The following is a 21,119-nucleotide window of genomic DNA, read 5'->3' on the forward strand; positions in this document are numbered from 1 at the left end:
TTTAAAAAAAAAAAAAAATTGTTTGTATAGATACAACAACATGAAGTCAGAATTATTAGCCCCCCTGAATTCTTAGCCCCCCGTTTAATTTTTTCCCCAATTTCTGTTTAACGGAGAGAAGACTTTTTCAGCACATTTCTAAACATAATAATTTTAATAACTCATTTCTTATAACTGATTTATTTTATCTTTACCATGATTACAGTAAATAATATTTGACTAGATATTTTTCAAGACACTTCTATACAGCTTAAAGTGACATTTAAAGGCTTAACTAGTTTAATTAGGTTAACTAGGCAGGTTAGGGGTAATTAGGCAGTATTGTATAACGATGGTTGTTCTGTAGACTATCGAAAAAAAAAAAACTTAAAGGGGCTACTAATTTTAACCTTAAAATATTTCATAAAAAATTAACTACTGCTTTTATTCTTGCCGAAATAAAACAAATAAGACTTTCTACAAAAGAAAAAATATTATCAGACATACTGTGAAAATTTCCTTGCTCTGTTAAACATCATTTGGAAAAAAAAGAAGAAAAAAAAATCAAAGGGGGGCTAATAATTCTGACTTCAACTGTATATAATCTCCCTTATTAAAGAGATCGTTCACCCAGAAAATGTTGAGCACAAGAAAGATATACTCAAGAATGTAGGAAAAAACAGCCATTAACTTTTATGTTTTTTTTTTTTTTTTTTTTGTTCCTAAACAGATGCCAATGGCTGCTTTTTTTAACATTCTTCAGATTTCTTATGTGTCAACAGGAGAAAGAAATGTATAAAAGTTCAGTTTTAGGTGAACTATCCTTTAAGGCAGTTATCAGGGTTCCTACAGGTAATGGAGTTTCTGAAAGGTTGCTCTAGAATAGGTTTTATTTTTTCGGTCAATAGAACATCAGGCAATTTTGTTTGTCGTTTTAAAACCTTTTATTTCCATTGAATAAAATGTCATTTTTCTGTACTGTATTTAATTTCTTTTTTTCTTTTTAAATGTTTCCCAAATGATGTAACAGAGCAAGGGATTTTTGACAGCATTCCTGTATTATTATTTCTTCTAGAGAAAGTCTTATTTGTATAATTTCAGCTAGAATAAAAGCAGTTTTTATAAGTTAAAAAAAAAACTTTTTTAAGGTCAGTATTATTAACCCTATCAAGCAATATTTGTTTTGATTGTCTACAGAACAAACCATTGTTGTACAATTATTTGCCTAATTACCCTAACATGCATAATTAACCTAGTTAAGCCTTACTGGAAAAGCCAAGATGTGCAAACATTTTGAAAAATTGCATGAACTTAGGCCCAATCCCAATTCTATTTTTATACCCCTTCCCCCTGGCCCTTAAAACTGAGTGTGAAGAGGAAAGGCTTCAAAATTTACCCCTAACAAATGGGATACATCCTCATGTCATCGCGATCTCTTGCTTCATATGAGATCAGACGATCGCGACTGCTGTAGTTATTCCAGTTGTGTTATTTTTTGGTATTTATCTTCAGGAAATCACTGAAGGCATATTTCATGTTATCATAACGATCTAATGGCAATAAGCTCCTAACTGTACTGTGCATTTACACTGTGGCCATATTCATCTACTGTATGTAAACGCACGAAAACAACATTAACATTAAAGCAGACAGTGTAAAAGCTCCTTCCCAGCACTAGACTTTTCTGACAGGGTATTCGAGTGTCATCGAGTGTCCGAATGTTGTAGGACTGCTGTACAGTGGTTATTATTAGGGATTATAGATCGTGAAATTTAGCAGTTTTTTATTTTAGCATTTTTTTAAAGCATGATGATAAAACATGAACAGGGTTATGAATATAACGTTTGTTTGTTGTAAAAAATTCATAATAATGACAAAAATGCTATATTTGTGGATCTCCTGACTTCCGGGTGCAGCTATCCTGCTGTTGTGGCTGGTGTATTCTAGGAAATTTTCTTACCCCTTTTTTTTGAGTGTGGTCCTGAAAAATCTCTGTTCGAAGGGGTTTTTAGCCCTTCCACTTAGCTCTACACCTTCAAGCTAAAGAGATTTGGGACACCCTACCCTTTCACGTGAACGCACAAAACGAGGGGTAAGGGGAGGGGCTAAGGGGTAGCATTGGGATTAGACCTTAGTCACGTAATCTAAAATGGAAAACACATTTACTGAATAAATTCCAGCATGCGCATCAATAATGTCATTTAATTTAGTTTTACAGGCGCAAGGAGCCAAATTATACAACACAATGCTAATCTGCTTCATATCAGAGCCGAGTCACGATGGGACGGCATTAATGGACAAACCAGCAACCAACCCCATTGTAAAACATCTGAAATGTTGTTTTGGTCATTCAAAAGAGCCACTACATGTTGATTGTTCCGTCTTTGCCTTCTGAGGCACAAGTCATTTATTATAGAAGGACAAAGAGGCCCACATTGCACTCAAAAAACATTTTTGCTGCTAAACTGCTGAATAAACACAATTCTTGAGGTTTTTTTTGGAGGGAGGGGATAACCTAATTGTGTTACGACAACATGAAGGAATTGTTTGGAATCCGTCATTTTTTACAGTGTGGCTTCTCTTACAGCAGCGAATTCCATTGTTCCTCCATTTTGCCAGTCAGTTTATCAGGAAGTAACGAATTTTGTTCTCACTGGATGTAAACGGCACTTATTTGCAAATGTTTTATTCGATATTCCAGTTTTGCACAGAAGTCTAATCCACATCTTTGGATGGAAACAGCTTATTATAATTGGGTAGAGAAGAGTCATATATCATGTCAAGTTTGTCAAACGTTCTCCAATCAACGATTGAAAATCCTTATTTTCTTTCAGGTTTGGAGTCCGTGGCGCTTTACAAACAGAAACTAGACCCATCTGACGAGAGAAGCTTGGCGATTTCTCAAAGCATTGAGGCTTTCGTCTGTTATCCGTTCATGTATGAGAAATGGTGGACAGTCAACGTCGACCAATGACGCCATCAGCAACGGTCACCATTTAACTCTGAACGACGGCGATGAAGAGAAGCGTAACGGAGAAGCTCAATCTGATGGCTTCTGGAAGATTCTTCTCTCTGAAGCTCACGCTGATCTGCAGGCCAACCAGAGAGCCGTAGCGGAGATTCAGAAGAGAGTCAGCAGCCTGATTCAGCAGCACAGCAGGTGTAAAGACCCAGAGACATCTCTGGAGGGATCTGCTGGAGAAACGGGGTATTTCTGATGCTCTGCTTTATTCCTGTGCTTTTGATTCAGGTGCTTCAAAGACATGTCTAACAGCTGCTTTGTGTCTCTCTCCAGCAGCGAGTCTCTCTCTGTGCTGACCGCACAAGTTGCTGAACACCATAAAGCTCTCGCTGCCGTCCCGGAACACATCAGGGTAAGCTGCTCCGTTTGCATGTCAAGTTGTGACGTGATGAGCACTGTTTCCAGATCCAAGCCTAGCTACATGTTTAAATTGAGAAAATTCTAGAAATATCAATAGCTGTTCACGACCACCATCATATCATACATTAAACACATCTTAAAGGGAACCCTAAAGACATGTATGGCTTAATGTGATGTAAATGATGCCTCTTTGAGAAATATGTAGAAAAAAACATGACATTTACGTTAGTTAAAAGAATCCACATGTATTTCAGTTTATTTTGGACTATGGGCCCTGCCATTGTTTTCGATGATGTAATATATGGTTGCTCTGCCTCTACTGCGCTATCAATCGAGTGGAGGAAGTATGACGTCAGTTTGTATGCAAAAACCCGGAAGCGAGTTAGCATTTTAGCAGTTCCGGTTCCCTCGTCCCAAAGTCAATGGGTATTTTGAATGGGATTTCAGTTAAATCGCTTAATAAGGTTCGTGGCTAACACAAACTCAAGATACTCGGTATAAACTCAATAATCGGTTACGCTTCTTTAAAAAGACGGTTGCTATCAAGTTACTAATGGGACTACAGGCGGTGTCGGAGACATTATACGTCATTGAGCTGAGTTTATCTGGAACGCAGCTCACTTGTGTTGGGCATTTGGATTTGTTTGTAATTGAAGTATTGTCATGAATATTATTTTATAGTTTGTAGTATTTTTCTAATTGGGAATTCATATTGTGTGTAGATAACGCCTTTACATGTAAAGACCATCAAGACAGATTAATTTGTTGATCATTTATTTTAATTAAACGATATTATGAAGATTCTGCTTACCAGTGCAGTCTGTCTCTGTCCTGCTCTCAGTAATGCAAACGTGTGAATAAATGTGTAAGAATACATACATGTTAACTGTCCTTTTAAAGTGATCAATAGATGTTTTGTCAGTTTTTTTCTTCATCTGAACACTTTTAACTCTGTCATAACTGCAGTATTTACCCTCCTCCTTAACATTTAAAGCAAATGTGACTGTATGGGCTGCTTTTCGCTGTACTTCGTGACAAAAAAAAAAAAAGAATATTGATTTGTTCTGTGTCCATGATGGAACTTGCAGGCATATAGACTTTGTCCATCACGCTTCATTTCTGTCGTTTGTTACTAAGGTAAGCAGGCTGTGTGCACGCGAGCGATATACACATTTAGTCTTATGATAATATTATGGAGGCACATTTATACATGGTTTTAAAACTTTACAACAACCGTAAAGCAAAACAAAATGTATTTCCTAAAAGGCATGTAGGTCTAAGTGTTTTATAATATATAGCGTGGGTTATAATATAATAAACAGACAGAGTAAATCGTTGTCATGGACCATATTTCTAAAAATAAGCTTGAAAAGTGGTCTGTAGCAGGGTGGTTCTGACATCACAGGCGAGCGCCCAGAAGGCACTGTAGTCCGATTATAGTCTAATGTGAGGTTTTCAGTTCTTGCGTTTGCATTTAAGATCCAAAAGTGCTCAAAGCTGTATTTTAGTGTGAGGATTATCCGGCTGGACAAAACGTATAAGTGTAATGAACAGTGTTTGAACACAGAGCTTATTATTTGCAATCTTCAAAAAGCCTATGGGAAAATCCTATAGGGATTTTAGCGAGGGAACCAGTTTTATGCTAGCAGCCGATTAGCCTACAAGGTGAAGTCATAGTTTCTCCACTCTATTCCCATTATGAACGCACCAAAACTAGTTATACAAAATGCTTCTACTACGCCAAATATGCTGCTTTTGGTTGTCATTTTCAGACAAAGGGATCATGATTTTTATTACTGTTTATTTTTTTCCCCACAAGGAGAAACATTACATGAGCTGCTGATCGGTCAGTAAGTGTAATTTTATTTAAACAAACGCACGTCCGAGTGCCCTGTTTTCTCCAGTTATGCAGCAGAGATGGATGTTGATAAGTGTCGGCGTGTTCATGTGTTGCTTTCTTTTCTCAACATAAATTACACTCGATGTCCAGAGGGATTTAATATTGTAATGTTACTACTTGTGAGGGAAAAAATATACAGTAATGAAGATAAAGATCTTTTTCACTGAAAATATCAACCAAAAGCAGCATATATGGCATAGAAGGAGCAAGTAGGAACTAGTTTTGGTGCGTTCATAATGGACATTGATAGCGCAGTAGAGGTGAAGCAAACCAAATTACGTCAATAAAACAACGGCAGGACTTTTTGAATAGGGTAAATATGTTGTTTTTTTTCTACATATTTCACAGAGGCGTCATTTAAACTCGCTCCTGGAGGCCCGGTGTCCTGCAGATTTGACCTCCAACCATAATCAAAATCACCTGCCTATATCTTTCTATTGATCTTGAGGACACTGATTAGCATGTTTAGGTGTGTTGATTATTGTTGGAGCAAAACTCTGCAGAACACCGACCCTCCAGGGGCGAGTTTCCCCACCACTGTATTAAGGCATAAATGTCTTGATACCCAAGGCTCCCTTTAAAGGGATAGTGTAGACTAATATTCAAAATTAGTTCATTTACTCACCCATAGGTCATAGATGAATTGAAATATGTGCTGCCCTCTTTCCTCTTAATAACAAAAATACACATTAAAATTACAGCTACAAACAGTGGAAATGAAGCGTCTATTTCACTAACAGGGGTACGTTTTCCAAACAACAACGTAACTCGAGGCTGAACTAAGTACGATGCATCATTTGGGAAAGAACGATGTAGTGACGAGTGTTTCCCAAAACCTGTAGTTTCTGTCACGGATCCATTATTTGAACCAGGTTAGTTATAAAGTAAAATGCCCATAATGATGCTCTAAATGGGGTGGAGTAACAACTTCTTTAAAGAACCCATAACTTCTTTGTGCAAATTATATTGTTTTACACGCACACACACATACACGCATTCAAAAAAACATCCAATATTAGTTTTGGTAAAAGCATGCACTCGTTTTCCATATTAATTGAAATGTATGTAAATGGCACATATTGGGCCTGTGTTCCCTTTACAAATACTATTGAGAATATTACATAGTCTATTCTAAAACATCACTTTCAAAAGCTAAACAAGTATTCTAATATCATATATAATTCATATAAATAAATAATGAGGCTATTTATTAAGAAATGAAATTTAATATTTATTAAAAAAATAAAAAATCCTACTTTAATCATAATAATAATGATTATTATTATTATTAAGTAGGATATTGTTTATTTCTTTTTGAAAAGTCTACTTTTACAATTTGGCAGTACAGTTATTTAATAAATAACCTACTATAAAATAAAAGCATTATCGTATGCTATGATTTTTGTTTTCACAAGCTTTGGAGACATAACATAAATTCTGCTTTTAAATAATAGGTCACCTATAGCTTTCATCATGAGCCACGGCTGTGATTCAAAATGACATCAATGTTGCGAAGGGAGCGCAATTGTTAACATGATCGCTTAAACTGAACTGTAATACTATGAAAGCCAATTACACATAGAGATGATGACTTTAATATGTTTTTATAATAATAATTCCAAGTTTAAATGTCAGGAATGTTCTAAATGAATAGGGCTATAGGGGGCATAACTGGGAATAGAACACAGCCAGGAACCGTGTTTCTAACCTACAGCTCTAGAGGTGTAGTCGCAAGTGCAGAGTTTGCGATGCAGTTAGAAATGTTCGTTGAAACGATGGATTCGGGAAATGGCAAATCAACGAACTATGATTGTAACGACAGAACTTGCTGACCTTAGTTGGCTAATGATGGTTTTCGGAAACGCACCCCAGATTAGGTAGTAGTAAGATCATGAATTTTATTTAATAACAATTAAAAAAGCAGCTTTAGTCAATGTCCTTTAGCAGACGAGATGGTTTAATCTTCCGTTTTTTTTTTTTGTCTTGTTTTGCAGAAACACCCTTTTCCGGATGTGATGGAATGTTGTATTGTTCTTCTGCACATGGAAAAAACACTTTAATCTGCTTCCACAAACACATCTGCTCTGAAGCCACAGCTTTATTGCGCAAATATGGAACTGCAGAGTCTCTTAGTAAAGCTGTGAGGAGACTCATACACTGACACCTACTGGCTAATTAGCACTTCCTGTTTTTGATATGCAGATATGTACTATTCACTTTTGACTAATGTATGAATTAAATAAAAACATTCTCCCACAATTTACTTGTTACAAAAAGCAATACCTTGTCAAACACACCATTCAGGCTGGAAATGTTTAGCATTGTTATATCGGAGGCAGGTGGGAATGTTTGGAGGACTAATGCTGCCATCTAGACACCTTGAATGAGGGATTTTCCCCACTTTGTCCACATTGCTGCTTTAAAGGAAGAGTTCACCTAAAACTGTCATCATTTTTTCCAAAACTTGTTTGACTTATTCTGTTGAACACAAACTGTTTTCAAGAGTTCACACTTAGATGTTGCTTGGCTCCTGCCAGGTCTTTTAGCATGTAAGGTAGTCCGAGATCAGGTAGTGTCTGAGAGCTTCCCCTAGTAAAGGAAAAGGTGGAGATGGGGTGAAAGGGGGGGAAATTCTTCCAAAACTAAGATTCGGCTGTAGGGTGAAATTGTCTATTTATGGTAGGCTTGGATCAATCTGATTGGATTATTACTGATTAAAGATGAGAGACCAGCCACTGATCAATCATATCACAGGCTCCTCTGGAAATCAGTTAAAAAACTAAAGAAAGCTGGAAACATGGAACTATTGACGTCCACAGTTGTTGTTTCTACTATGGAAGTAAATGGTTACAGGTTCAGCTTTCTTCAAAATGTCATCTTTTGTGGTCAACAGAAGCGAGTTAGTTTGAAATCACTTGAGGAAAAAGTGAGTAAATGTTCATTTTGGGTGAACTATCCCTTTAAGTTGGACATCTGAGCTATGAACTCTATGCAGATCGAACAACCAAGACTTCAGCAAAACATAATTTGACATCAGAGATGGCAGCCTAATTCTGCTTCAGTGAGACTTAATATGGATGAAATTAGAATCAATATTATTTGCAAATGCACGCTCTGTCATCCACGTGCTCTATAATGTTTGTAAATGCAGTTGTACATCCACAAACAATTGGCTTTCCACCGGAGTCTGTCAATTGAAAGATTGCGCAAACAAACATGCTCGTGAAAAACCAATATTAGTGTTTTGCATTCATGCATCTTAATTTACGTGTGCGAAAAGGAAGTTTTGCATTTGTGGATCAGGTGAGGCAGTGTGTGAATAGATTTTATTTGTTTGAATCTATACTGCCGGCTTTGTTAAATTTGACTGACATTGTCTTTGTGTGACTGAAATTGTAGGCAATAGCTCGGTTTCCCGCCCAAAAATGTGAATTAAATTTAGTGCAAAGAGAACAAAATCGACATCCTGAAAAACTGGCACCAAATATCACAGTAAAAACAGAATTTACCCAGGGCGGTAGAAGAAGCTGCGAGAATCTTCAGAGGACTATGCCGACACAATGAACAGACGCTCTGGGGTCATTAACATATAATATCATTAACCGGAAACGCGGGGTCATGCGTTAAGTTTCGCAGGTTGCTGCAGTGCAAAGTTCAAGCTTGGTGAACTCTAACCTGCTAAATCGCATCACTTGACTGCATGAGACCAATCGAGGATCAAAACAGCACCTCTCTGGGCAGAAATTTAAAACATGGAGCAATCGCTGCCTTTTTTTAATGTCTAATCATCTTGTTTAATCCCGCCCCTTTTCGCAGCGCCGCACGACAGAATTTCGCACACACAAAGCGCAGTGTGACCGTAGCTTAATACTGAGATGGTTCAGGCGTTTTAGAATGAGCTAAACAAAGTTTCAGATGTTTTACAGTGTGCTCAGCCTGCTGGTTTGTCCGTTCTTTGATATTTGTATCATCACATGATCTTTTATAACAAACCTTTTTAATACACATACTGGAATTTGTTCGGTAAAAGTGTTTCCATTGTTTCCAGTTTATGCACATCTTTTCTTATCAAATAAAAACTATCCTACTCGGTTATGCACATGCATTATGTGTTCTTTCAAAAGTTATGCGCATCTTGGAGTTTCTATCAAACAGTTTTCAGCTCCAAAATGCACATAAAAATGCGGGTGGAACCATAAGTTTAGTCGAGAAATACCGCTCCGTCTTTAAAAAAAAAAAAAAAGGGCAGGAGGCCGACAGAAACTCAGATTGAAGAATAAAACCTGCTCCTGACCAGGTTAGGTAACTGACTGTTACCTCTCTTCAGAAACAGGCTTGACTTACCCTGCTTTCTCAAGTTTGACAAAGCTGCCATTTTGAAACTGGAAAAACCAGAGTTCTCTCATTTCAGAGTTAACATACTCTGAGTTTTCACTTAACCTCCTTTCTGAAATGGGGCCACAAAGTTTTTGCTATGGGTTTCAGAATGTGTTTGCTGAAAAATAAAAAAAAAGTAAATGAGCGCATCTAAAATGTAATTTGACTATATAAAACTGGTTTATATTCATTTTTGTTAACTAATAAAATCCCATTTACTTAATTGCAAGTGATAAAAGATTAGTTTTCCGAACACATGCCTTGTAAACAGACATGAGACCACTGTAGCAATAGAAAACATTTTAATACATAACTGCCTCGGTCAACAGATACAATAAAAACACGTACCACAAAACAGTTGCGATCATGTGACGAACAGATTTAAAACGATTACATAGGACCAGTGGACTCGTGTTCTCAAAGACGCCTCCAAAACCCTCAATCTAAAATGTGTTCCTCATAGGAAGAAAAAAATGCTTAAAGATAGCGGCTTCTTTTGAAAGTTTATATTTTAATATTTACATGCTGGCATATTTTAAAAACACAACCCCGTGATCCACTAATGGCGAGGGCGTTTCCTCTCACCTCAGAGACCATTAAACCTTGAGCCTTTCTAGAAAATATCAAACGTTTCTAAAAAGGACTGGAGCATATTAAAATGCCTGGAGTCTCGTAAGCAGTACGATACACAAGCGCTGGTCCCATGCTTAAAACGATGGTGTTTTAATACTGTAAAACAAAAAGATAAAATTTGTCTCCAAAAAAAAAAAAGCAGCGGATGGGAGGAGAGGAAGAGAGAAGCACATCTGGAGTCCTGGAACGGTACGGTGGCTGTGATGGACTACAGAGCAGAACACAATCTGAGATTAGCTTGTTTGCATTTCCCAAAATCCCTTTAGAATGCATGAATCATTTGAAATCATCTCTGTAAAGGACAGGAAAGAACAATGCTTGGGTGGGATTAAAACAAGTGCGTCACCACTTGAGTTTGGTCAGTGCTTGTTGTTGGTTTCTTCCTGCGAGGAGTTGAGATCCCGTTCTGACTTTGAGTAGAACCCGATCCCAGGCCGTAGAGTCGCCCGCAGTACTTGGCGTCATCGATGTTGTCTTCAAAAAACAGCTGAAGATGTAAAGCAGAATCAAAGTTAGGACTACTTCAACTAAAATTAGCTATGGTCTGATTTTAAGGATGCACAATATTGGATATCTTGTAGTTTTAAGCTGATTCAAACACCGATATCTTAGGTATTTTGTGTGTCAAGTAACAAGAGTGAGGTTTTAAAAGTATATAATGCACACATTTATATACTTTTAAAAGGTTTACATTTACTATTTACATATAATTTTGTGTTACATAATTAAGCATTTTCTAAAACAGTGTGTATACAAGGGGGGGGGGGGGGCTTTATTTGGATACACCTAATAAATGGCAATGGTGATATTAACGTCCTTGTTTGTGGCACATTAGTATATGTGAGGGGGCTCATGAAAGAATAAAGTTAATACGTTAAAACCAAGCACACCATCGTTTTTCTTGTGAAGTTACCAATAAGTTTGATGTGTCACATGACCCTCTTCCTATTAAAAAAAAAACTAAGTTGAATTCAAGATGGGACTTCAAAATGGCCACCATGGTCACCACCCATCTTGAAAAGTTTGCCCCCCTCACATATACTAATGTGCCACAAACAGGACTGTTAAAATCCCCAAGCATTCCCATTCCTAGGGGGTATACATATAAATGGCCCACCCGTACATACTTCAAATTAGGGCTGCACGATATTGGGAAAATCTGTCATTGTGATATTTTGTTTTGCTGTGATATACATATGCAAGAGGAATAATTTGACCTGATGTTGTAATAGCTCTATTTGGAAATCCTTCATTTAGATCGACTTGGGATGAGTCAAGTCTTTTCTAGGCAGTGCATCTGCATCGATTATAATGATTCCAAGCAAAAGTAAAATAATAAACAAACAGTGGTTTTACTGGGAGTCTAATTGGGTTAAAGTACAATCAAACCTAATCAACATGGTCTCATTGAATAAATAATTAACAAAATAAATATAAATGAGGATTAAAAGATGGTTAAATATAATCTAATCCTGCGATGTGACCATTGCGGATCCACACATTGCGATATCGATGCTCAACGATACAGTGTTCAGCCCTAGTTCCACTTGCTAAAACAAACAACAATACTCAAAATGTAAAAACATGATATCTGAAATGATAAAAGAAAAGAGCCATTTCCATAAATCATGTTTTTTGCAAACACTCTTCACATATACACAGGGTGTGTGGTTATATAAACATAAGTGTGTGTGCGGTGTATATTTATTATTGCAACCATTTTTGTATGCGATTAGTCTCAATTACTTACTTATGCATGACTTTATGAAATCAATTAACATTTAATTCCTAATACGATACTTGTATTCAATACCAATCAGTACTGAAATTTGTTACTGTTTTTAAACAGCACTGATTTGCCATTGTGTTCACGTGCTCAACAGAATTGACTGTGATTGGCCATGAAGGTCATCGACTCACCGACTGTTTACTGAGTGTTAACCACAGGTACAGTGACACTGGAGTGCCTTCCAATCCATCCCAGCATGGATCAACATTTATGCTTTTTTCTCATTACTTGATTAATAAGATATTTGCATAATGAATAAGTTAACATTGCTTAATATAAGAATCTTTAGTGCATTTGCTTGTCTCTTTGTAACTTAATTTTTAGGAGCCACGAAACTAGGTCAGAGGTCACGGAGACCTCGAGTGGAACTGAAGGGCTTAATGATTGAAAACAACTGTTTTCCTATTTGTATTGCTATGTGTTAATACTGTCTAAAGTGATTTTGATATTATTGTTATTATGTGTATATTCAGTTTAAGCAATTTTCCTTTTTATTCAAGATAGACTGTGTAGTAAGAATATAGCCATCTGAAAGCTGTTTATACCAGTTTTGAACTAGTTTGATAAGACAGCGGAGAGTACGAAGAAACACCTTGGGTTTTAATAACAGATTGTCACTTGCATGCGTATATGCATCTGATGGGTCAGTTCTACAGGTCTGAGGCCAGCTCTAATTTGTCTACGGGCGACTTGACCCAGGCCTCTTGTCGCCATCCCTATCTGGATTCAGATACGACTCTGCATTGATGTACATATTTAGAATGGTCTATTTGTTTTAACCAATCGGAACCCGTTACCTGAATCACACCCCTTTCTGGTCTTGTTTACTGATTTGTGATTGTAAGCAGAGCGGCCTAGGAACTCATTACGAGTGTTGAAGCTGGCTTCTGCTGATGAACCATCTTCAGTAAACTTTATTTATTTGAATCTCTGAGTCTGGCTCTTCTTCATCGGACAGACTGGTCATTCTTTGGGTTAAAACGGTAAATTATCCATACAGCTCTTAATAAACAACCTTAATCTGCATAAACTTCTACATCGGGCAGATTTATGAGCGTTTTTTATAATATTGTGTATCTATACGTTTGTTTAGTCGATACAAACCTCTTTCATGCGGAAGAAAGCCATTCCAGTGAGCAGAGAGTCTGAGCCGGCCTGATGCTGCCTGCCGATCCTTTTGAGCTCCAGCTGGTCCGCCACCTCCTGAAGTCCACCCCTAGAGACCACAGAAATAAACAAACAATCTTCTTTTAACAATCATAATATATATGACATCCACACAGGTCACAGTAACTGTACATACCTTAAGGTTTTTACAGCTCTTCATCAGATATTTGACATCATAGATTGCAGGAAAGAAAAGATTTAAGATCTGGAAGAACTCATGTTCTTCCTCTGGCAGCCGAGAGTCTGTGAGGAGCTTCACCAGGTATCCAAATCATACCCGCTGTGAGGACAGGGAATGAGAATACAAATTTAACCTTGATATACAGAGCATCTGGAAAGAATTCATAGCGCTTCACTTTTTCCACATTTCCATTTTTTATTTTACAGCCTTATTCCAAAATGGATTAAATTCATTTTTCCCCTCACAAAGCTACACACAATACCCCATTATGACAATGTGTTGCAAATGTATTAAAAATAAAAGTATTCACAGTCTTAGCCTCATATTTTGTTGATGCACCTTTGGCAGCAATTACAGCCTCAAGTCTTTTTGAATATGATGCCACAAGCTTGGCACACCTGTCTTGGGAATGTTTGCCCCTTCCTCTTTGCAGTACCTCTCAAGCTCTATCAGGTTGGATGGGAAGCGACGGTTGTACAGCCATTTTCAGATCTCTCCAGAGAGTTCAATAGGATTTAGATCTGGGCTCTAGCTGGGCCACTCAAGGACATTCACATAATTGTTGTGAAGTCATTCCACTGATATTTTGGCGGTGTGCTTTGAGTCATTGTCCTGCTGGAAGATGAACCGTCGCCCCAGTCTGAGGTCAAAAGCACTCTGAACCAGGTTTTAATTCAGGATGTCCCTGTACATAGCTGCATTCATCTTTCCCTCTATCCTGACTAGTCTTCCAGTTCCTGCTGCTGAAAAACATCCCCACAGCATGATGCTGCCATCACCATGCTTCACTGTAGGGATGGTATCAGCCTGGTGATGAGTAGTGCCTGGTTTTCTTCAAATGTAAAGCCTGGCATTTACTTCAAAGAGTTAAATTTTAGTCTCATCAGACCAAAGAATTTTGTTTCTTATGGTCTGAGAGTCCTTCAGATGCCTTTTGGCAAATTCCAAGCGGGGAGTGTCTTCTGTCTGGTCACTCTACCATATAGGCCTGTAATGTTCTCCTCTCTCCACAGAAGAATGCTGGAGCTCAGACAGAGTGACCATCAGGTTATTGATCACCTCCCTGACTAAGGCCCTTCTCCCCGATCACTCAGCTTAGATGACCGGCCAGTTCTATGAAGAGTCCCGGTGGATCCAAACATCTTCCATTAACGGATGATGGAGGTCACTGTGCTCATTGGAACTTTCAGAGCAGCAGACATTTTCTGTAACCTTCCCCAGCCTTGTGCTCGAGACAATCTTGTCTCAGGTCTACAGACAATTACTTTGTCTTCATGCTTGGTTTGTGCTTTGACATGAACTGTCAACCCTGGGGACCTTATATAGACAGGTGCATGTCTTTTCAAATCATGTCCAATTAACTGAATTTACCACAGGTGAACTCCAATCAAGCTGCTGAGTGTGCTAAGAGTGTTTATTCCAACATGTTGTAGTCGGTTCAACATCTAGCAAGCAAACATGCCGTACAGGAGTACTATTAGAAAATAGTTTTTTGTACAGGACAGAAATTTCTTTGAAAATAAATGTAATTAGTCTTGAACTTAATACTATAATAAATGTTGTTTCTAACAAATGGAAGTAATTTCTTAGTTTTCATTAAAGACAGCATAAAAATAAAATCAATTAATTACCATTTTAGGATGTGAATAATTAAACGACTCCGTTGAAGGATTTCAGTACAATCACATACATTTGATACAGCATATTACCTATTGTTTATAGACATTTAAATAGGTGTACCATTACCAATACCATTAGGGATGCAACGATTATCGACTTTGGTTATATGATGATAATCACGGTTTCACAATTATCACAAATATTAAGCACGCGTTAAATTTTAAGACGCTACTAGTTTAGAAAAATCACATGAAAACTCCTTATATTTTAAAGTGTTATTTATTGCTGCACAGTAACCAATGAATACAGCACAAAATATTAATAAACAACAGTCCATTTCTCTTTGGACTTAAATATAAAAGTGAATTTCTTTTGATATTTAAACATAAGTAATAATTTTACACTGAAAATATATGTCAGAATGGTAAATAAATAAAAATACAAAGTAGTAAAAAAAATAGTATTTGTCTAATGTAAATCTAAGCTACACATCAGCTAAGTATTTCCTTTAAAAAGAACAAACATAGTCAAGGTTGCTGAACCTCTGTCTGAAATGCACTTTTGATAAACTATATTACAAAATGGTTCCGTGTGTGTGTGTGTGTGTGTGTGTGGTGTGTATGCGTGTGTATACATTAAAATCCGCATTTTTATTAAGAATGTTGTTATTGATTACCTGTGAAAGGAGAGCCACTTGACATTTTCACAGAGCACCAGGCCTGAAGTCATGAGAAGCTCTGCGAAGTAAAGTGTGTCGATTCCTTCCTCCTCGTGCTTCTTAAACTGCAGCCCAGAGTTCTGGAGGAGATCTATAGAGTCCTGCGAGTACATGTCCTCTCTGCAAAACAAAGATCAAACTGTCAAAACAAATGTAAGATATAATAAGGGACATGCTAACAACACTGAACACATACGTCAGATTAAACTTGAAGTTGAACTGCCATGTTGTGGTTCCTGGTGGGTAGTCTCCATCTTCATTCATAAATGTCAAACCCAGCTGGATGATTTTTAAAAGGTCCACGTTGCACCTTAAGAGCTGGTACTGATAGTCAACAGTACTGCGAAATTCTCCAATGGGACGGACCACCACACCGGGAAACTCAGTGTCCTGAGATACAAAAGAAACTAATTAGGTCATGTTTCTGTTAAAGCACATCCACTACATACAAATAGTCTGAGATAATTGAGATGTTTTGCTAAAACTCTCTTATACTGACCTCTGGAATATTTATTGCTTTAAAAACAGCTAAATGCATCAGAGAGAGACACGAGACGTTTAATAATTAAGTTCTTTAATTTAACTTTTTGATGACACTTATTTTCTTATGAATTTATGTTGATGTTTTGAATTTGAATTAGCTATGTAGCTAATTAAAAATCATTTAAAATAATTAGCTAAAATGTTAAATAATTCAAATAAAATAAATAACTTTAATATTGTGAAACATTACAATTACAAATGACTTTCGAAGCAATTTGTGAACAATTTAATGTCATATGATGCTTCAAAAGGTTATTCTAATATGCTAAAACGATGCTCAAACATTCGTTGTCAATACTTCTGGACACCATGATGAACTCTAACCTGTGTATGGCATTGTAAGATTAAACTTTTAAATAATTTATTTTTAAAATGTTTTGTTTCTATTCTGCAATGACATTATAAATTAATAAAGTGTGACAGTAAAGACTCAAATTAACTCTTTCACCATTAATTCAAATTATTATTGCTAATATGATTACTACTTCTACTAAACAGCAAATCTGCATGTATTATTCTTAGGATCAAGGTCCTGAAAATTTGGATTCACTTTGGCCACACTTTACAATAAGGTCTTATTAATTAATGACTTTACTGACATGAACTAAAAATTAACAGTTCTTGTACAGCATTTATTAACCGTGGTTCAACATGTCCAGATGAATTATTAAAATCAAAAATTGTGTTCCGAGTTTACACTAATAACAAATGACTATTTTGGTTAACAAAGATGAACAAATACTGTAATAAAATGTACCGTTCATTGTTTCTTCATGTTAGGAAAACACATTAACTTTACTTAATGGAAACTTATTGCAAAGCATGACCATCATTTCTAATTAGGGGTTTGTAATGATACATAGTAATATCAAGAAACTGCAATATAACATTATTATATGATTTGCAATATTGAGCATATTTAATCCCAGACTCAAGCTTACAGTATACAGTTTAATTCATCCAAAAAGGTCAACTTCATTTCATCTACATGTACTATGTTGCATAATATATGTATTCGCAGCAAATGAAAACGGTCTTATTATATGTAGTCAATGACAGACTGCAAGCACGTGTGTCTAGCATAATTAAACTTCAGAATTATGAATAGCTGTGTTCTGATGTCACCATAGTCCTGTGAAATAATGGCCAGCACTATTTTAAAGTCCACCACCCCAAGTCTACAAAAATTAGCATTTTAACCAGCAGTACAACTTTTAATGTTCAATAAAAACAATAATAATGTTTCAACTTTTTTTTTTTTTGCATACAATATCAAGATACTTATAGAATTGTGCCTTGAGTGTATGGTTACACCCAAACCTAACCTTCAAAAAAGCTTCTCACTAAGGCTTTTGTCTTGTTTCTAGCCCAAGTATCTAAAAACTCTTAATCAAGACCCATTTGATAGACAAGTAAAAATAAATTCTTGTTTTCAGAAATTATGCGAATTTGGACTAGAAACCAGACACAAAAAAAAAGCATTTTTTGTAGTGTAGTGACTGATAATCACATTTTATGACTCGATCAGTACTCGCCAATCTGGCCAATCTCATGAACCAATCACAGGTGTTTTGAATTAGATAAAATGACCAGAAAATCATCGAGATGAACATGAATTAGCAAGAAAACAGATTGTGCGAGGCACTCTGATGGCTTTATATTTGTTAGGTTAAATAAATAGCACAGTAAAGATATTGAGTGCACATCCCTGTCTCTCTCATCGAGCTGCTATGAGGCTGTCTGAAGCATAGGAGCTGCTGTCACAGACATGCTAGTTGGAGAGCAAATTTTTGGAATGGCCTTGCATGTAATTAGGCCTTTTCACATGTATAAAAACAGAAAGTTTGACTATTTATTATTTTCTGTAAAGCTGCTTCTGGCCATGACATGTCCACACAAAACGGCTATAGGAGACATGTTTAGGGGATTTTATGGAACATCCTTAATTTATTCTCTTAGGTAAGGAGAGATCTCCACTTAAGTGTCAAACTTAGAGGGAAAATGTGCTTTATGCATTATAAAGCATCAGAATCGGTACTCTGTATCAGCCGATCAACATGACAAAGAATTGGTACTCTGTATCGGCTGCAAAAAACCTGATCTGAGCATCCCTAATGCAAATATATATATATATATATATATATATATATATATATATATATTTTTTTTTTTTTTTTTTTTTTCTAATTATTTATTTTTTCCTTAAAACAAATCTAAATGTTGATTTTGCTTTGAAATAAGATTTTGCTTGTTTTAACCTCCTAGGTTTTAGTGGCCACATAAGTGGATGGCCCATTTTAGCTCTTAAGTGGCTATTTAAAATACTTTCAATGTTTTATATTTGTTACAGACATACAGTGTCATCCTGCAACTGTTTTGCAGCATATAACATGTCCCAAACACTATTTTTAATTGTGCAAAATGGGGAAAGAAAATTTGCTTTTACTCTCTGATAGTCAAAAAAATTCTATGTTATATATGCATTAAAAAAAGTCAGGAAAAGGTTTTATATAAATTCCGACCACGAGTCTACATATGTGGACATAATTTTTCTCTAAAAGTACATCATATCAAAGATGATACTTAGAGTTTTATACTAATTAGATTCCAATAAGCCCAAAGAGCAAAGAGAAATAAAAAAAAATGCATGTAAAAAACACCTAGGGCCTTGAGTGGTTAAGACAAACTAAAATGTTGACAGTTTTCCTGAAATCAAGACATTCAATGTTTTTTACTAGAAAAACATTGACTTACTTTACGGACTAGAAATAACACAAAAGTTAAGTAAGAAAACTCTTCTGTAGTGTAATTTAAAAGATATTTAATAGTACTTCACATTGACGTGGTTTGAATTGGTAAAGTGTTATTGTTAGAAAAGTCTAATTTAGTAGGATCCTGATGTTCCATCAATGCACGCACAAACACACCATGGCAATGTAGTTGTAGTTCTGAATGATCTGTCGGATCTTCCTCATCTCCTCCTCCACATTGCTGGCCCAGACCTCGCAGATAATTTGACTGGTATCTGCAAGTGCGGCTGGCATGATGATGATGAAGGCCGAGGAACCGATTCGAGAATCCCAGAGGTCCTGCACAGCCAAAAAGAAACTGTCAAGAAGAGCAAAGTAAGTAATGAGCTTTAAAATCAATTCTCTTGGAAATTTCCCTATTTTGAACTTAAAGACAGAAAATCTTTTTAAATTATATGATGATTATTGAATGATTTATGCCAATGTTTGTCAAATGACTACCAAAGAGATTTAAATTATGAGTTTATTAGCAGAATATTCTATGTATCTGCATAAAGAACACGACAGGTGAAATTAAATCAACAATTAGGAATGTTTGTTTAATTATCATTTAATTAAATGTGAAACGCTAATTGACGTAACGTCAAAGAGTCTTTAATATCGAAGCATTTTCGGCTAATATTCACATTTCCACAAAATGGCAAGCTGATTTTACCAATACAATTTCAGAATAAACTGTCGTTGTCTAATTTAGCATTTTAACTATTCAAATAAAGACGTCGGTCAAAAAGTTAAGCAGAGAAGCAAATTAACCATGTTTTTGTGGATGGGTTTAGACATATTAGCCTAAAATGCTAGCTTCCGCTGTCTTCATACTAACAAGCGACATTTTCCATTCAAGCGAAACTATAATACACAAATAAACAACATCATACGACGGAATACAAAGAAGAATCGTTACCTGGTAGAGTCGAGCTGTTAAACTGGGACGTAAAAGACGCTGTGCTGATGGAGAGTTAGCAGCGACTCTAAACACACACAACGCGCTGCTTCCGGTTCTGCGGGATTGTGGGAAACACCCGCCAAAAGTAGAGCCTTTCAATCATAATGCAGAACGAACGGGATCATTTGCTATGAACCTACTCGTCAAGATAGACGAACTTTTTTTATATGCAGTTAGCAACCGTGAATTATTAGCCCCCGTTTATTTTTTTCCCCAATTTCGCAGTCTTCTTCGGCACATTTCTAAACATAATAGTTTTAATAACTCATTTCTAATAATAAACGGATTTGTTTTATCTTTGCCATGATGACAGTAAATAATATTTACTAGATATTTGTCATTTTTTTTATACAGCTTAAAGTGACATTTAAAGGCTTAACGAGGTTAATTAGGTAAACTAGGCAGGTTAGGGTAATTAGGCAAGTTATTGTATAAACGATGGTGTGGTCTGTAGACTATTAAAACTATATAGCTTAAAGGGGCTAATAATATATATATATATATATATTATATGATATATATATATATCTATATTATATATATATATATATATATATATATATATACATACATATATATATATATATATATTATATATATATAACTACATATATATATATATATAATATATATATATATATATATATATATATATATATATATATTATATATATATATATACATATATATATATATATATACATATATTATATATATACATTATATATATATATACATACATATATATATATAAGCTATCCACATATATATATATATATATATATACATACATATATATATATATACATACATATATATATACATACATATATATATTATATATATATATATATATATATATATATATATATATATATATATATATACATACTTATAATACATTTATGTGGTCTTTCTCAAAGCATATATGGAATTATTTGCTAAAAGCCCATGTAGCCTTCTTATATAATTGTTGCAACGCACATATCTTTAATAGCTGTTTTTATGTATTTTTATATGTTGTGTATAAAAAGGGGGCTCATATCTTAAAATATAAATTGCAAACTACTGTTTATA

General features: G+C 35.6%; 3 protein-coding genes across 3 annotated transcripts in view; 2 read left to right on the top strand and 1 right to left on the bottom strand.

Annotated features, from left to right (window-relative positions):
• Positions 1-7,539, top strand: part of gemin5 (gem (nuclear organelle) associated protein 5) — a 50,464-nt gene extending 42,925 nt beyond the window's left edge. Inside the window, exons 26-29 of the mRNA XM_056446870.1 lie at positions 2,814-2,928; positions 2,960-3,187; positions 3,275-3,353; positions 7,256-7,539. Of these exons, the coding sequence (XP_056302845.1) occupies positions 2,814-2,928; positions 2,960-3,187; positions 3,275-3,353; positions 7,256-7,321 (488 nt within the window). The 3' untranslated portion in view covers positions 7,322-7,539. The remainder of the gene's footprint in view (positions 1-2,813; positions 2,929-2,959; positions 3,188-3,274; positions 3,354-7,255) is intronic.
• A 2,384-nt stretch (positions 7,540-9,923) lies between these two features.
• Positions 9,924-20,095, bottom strand: cnot8 (CCR4-NOT transcription complex, subunit 8). The gene is given in 9 exon segments (XM_056446979.1): positions 9,924-10,668; positions 10,671-10,758; positions 13,165-13,274; positions 13,363-13,500; positions 13,503-13,507; positions 15,705-15,866; positions 15,943-16,136; positions 19,217-19,397; positions 20,001-20,095. Coding segments are annotated over 8 exon segments (852 nt in total). The 5' UTR covers positions 19,334-19,397; positions 20,001-20,095; the 3' UTR covers positions 9,924-10,630.
• The window catches only part of LOC130214990 (gem-associated protein 5-like), a 30,207-nt gene continuing 28,419 nt past the window's right edge, over positions 19,332-21,119 (top strand). Inside the window, exon 1 of the mRNA XM_056446873.1 lies at positions 19,332-19,414. Coding sequence (XP_056302848.1) covers positions 19,332-19,414 — 83 coding nt within the window. The remainder of the gene's footprint in view (positions 19,415-21,119) is intronic.

This window comes from Danio aesculapii, chromosome 21, assembly GCF_903798145.1.
Source record: "Danio aesculapii chromosome 21, fDanAes4.1, whole genome shotgun sequence".
Classification (NCBI taxonomy): Eukaryota; Metazoa; Chordata; class Actinopteri; order Cypriniformes; family Danionidae; genus Danio; species Danio aesculapii.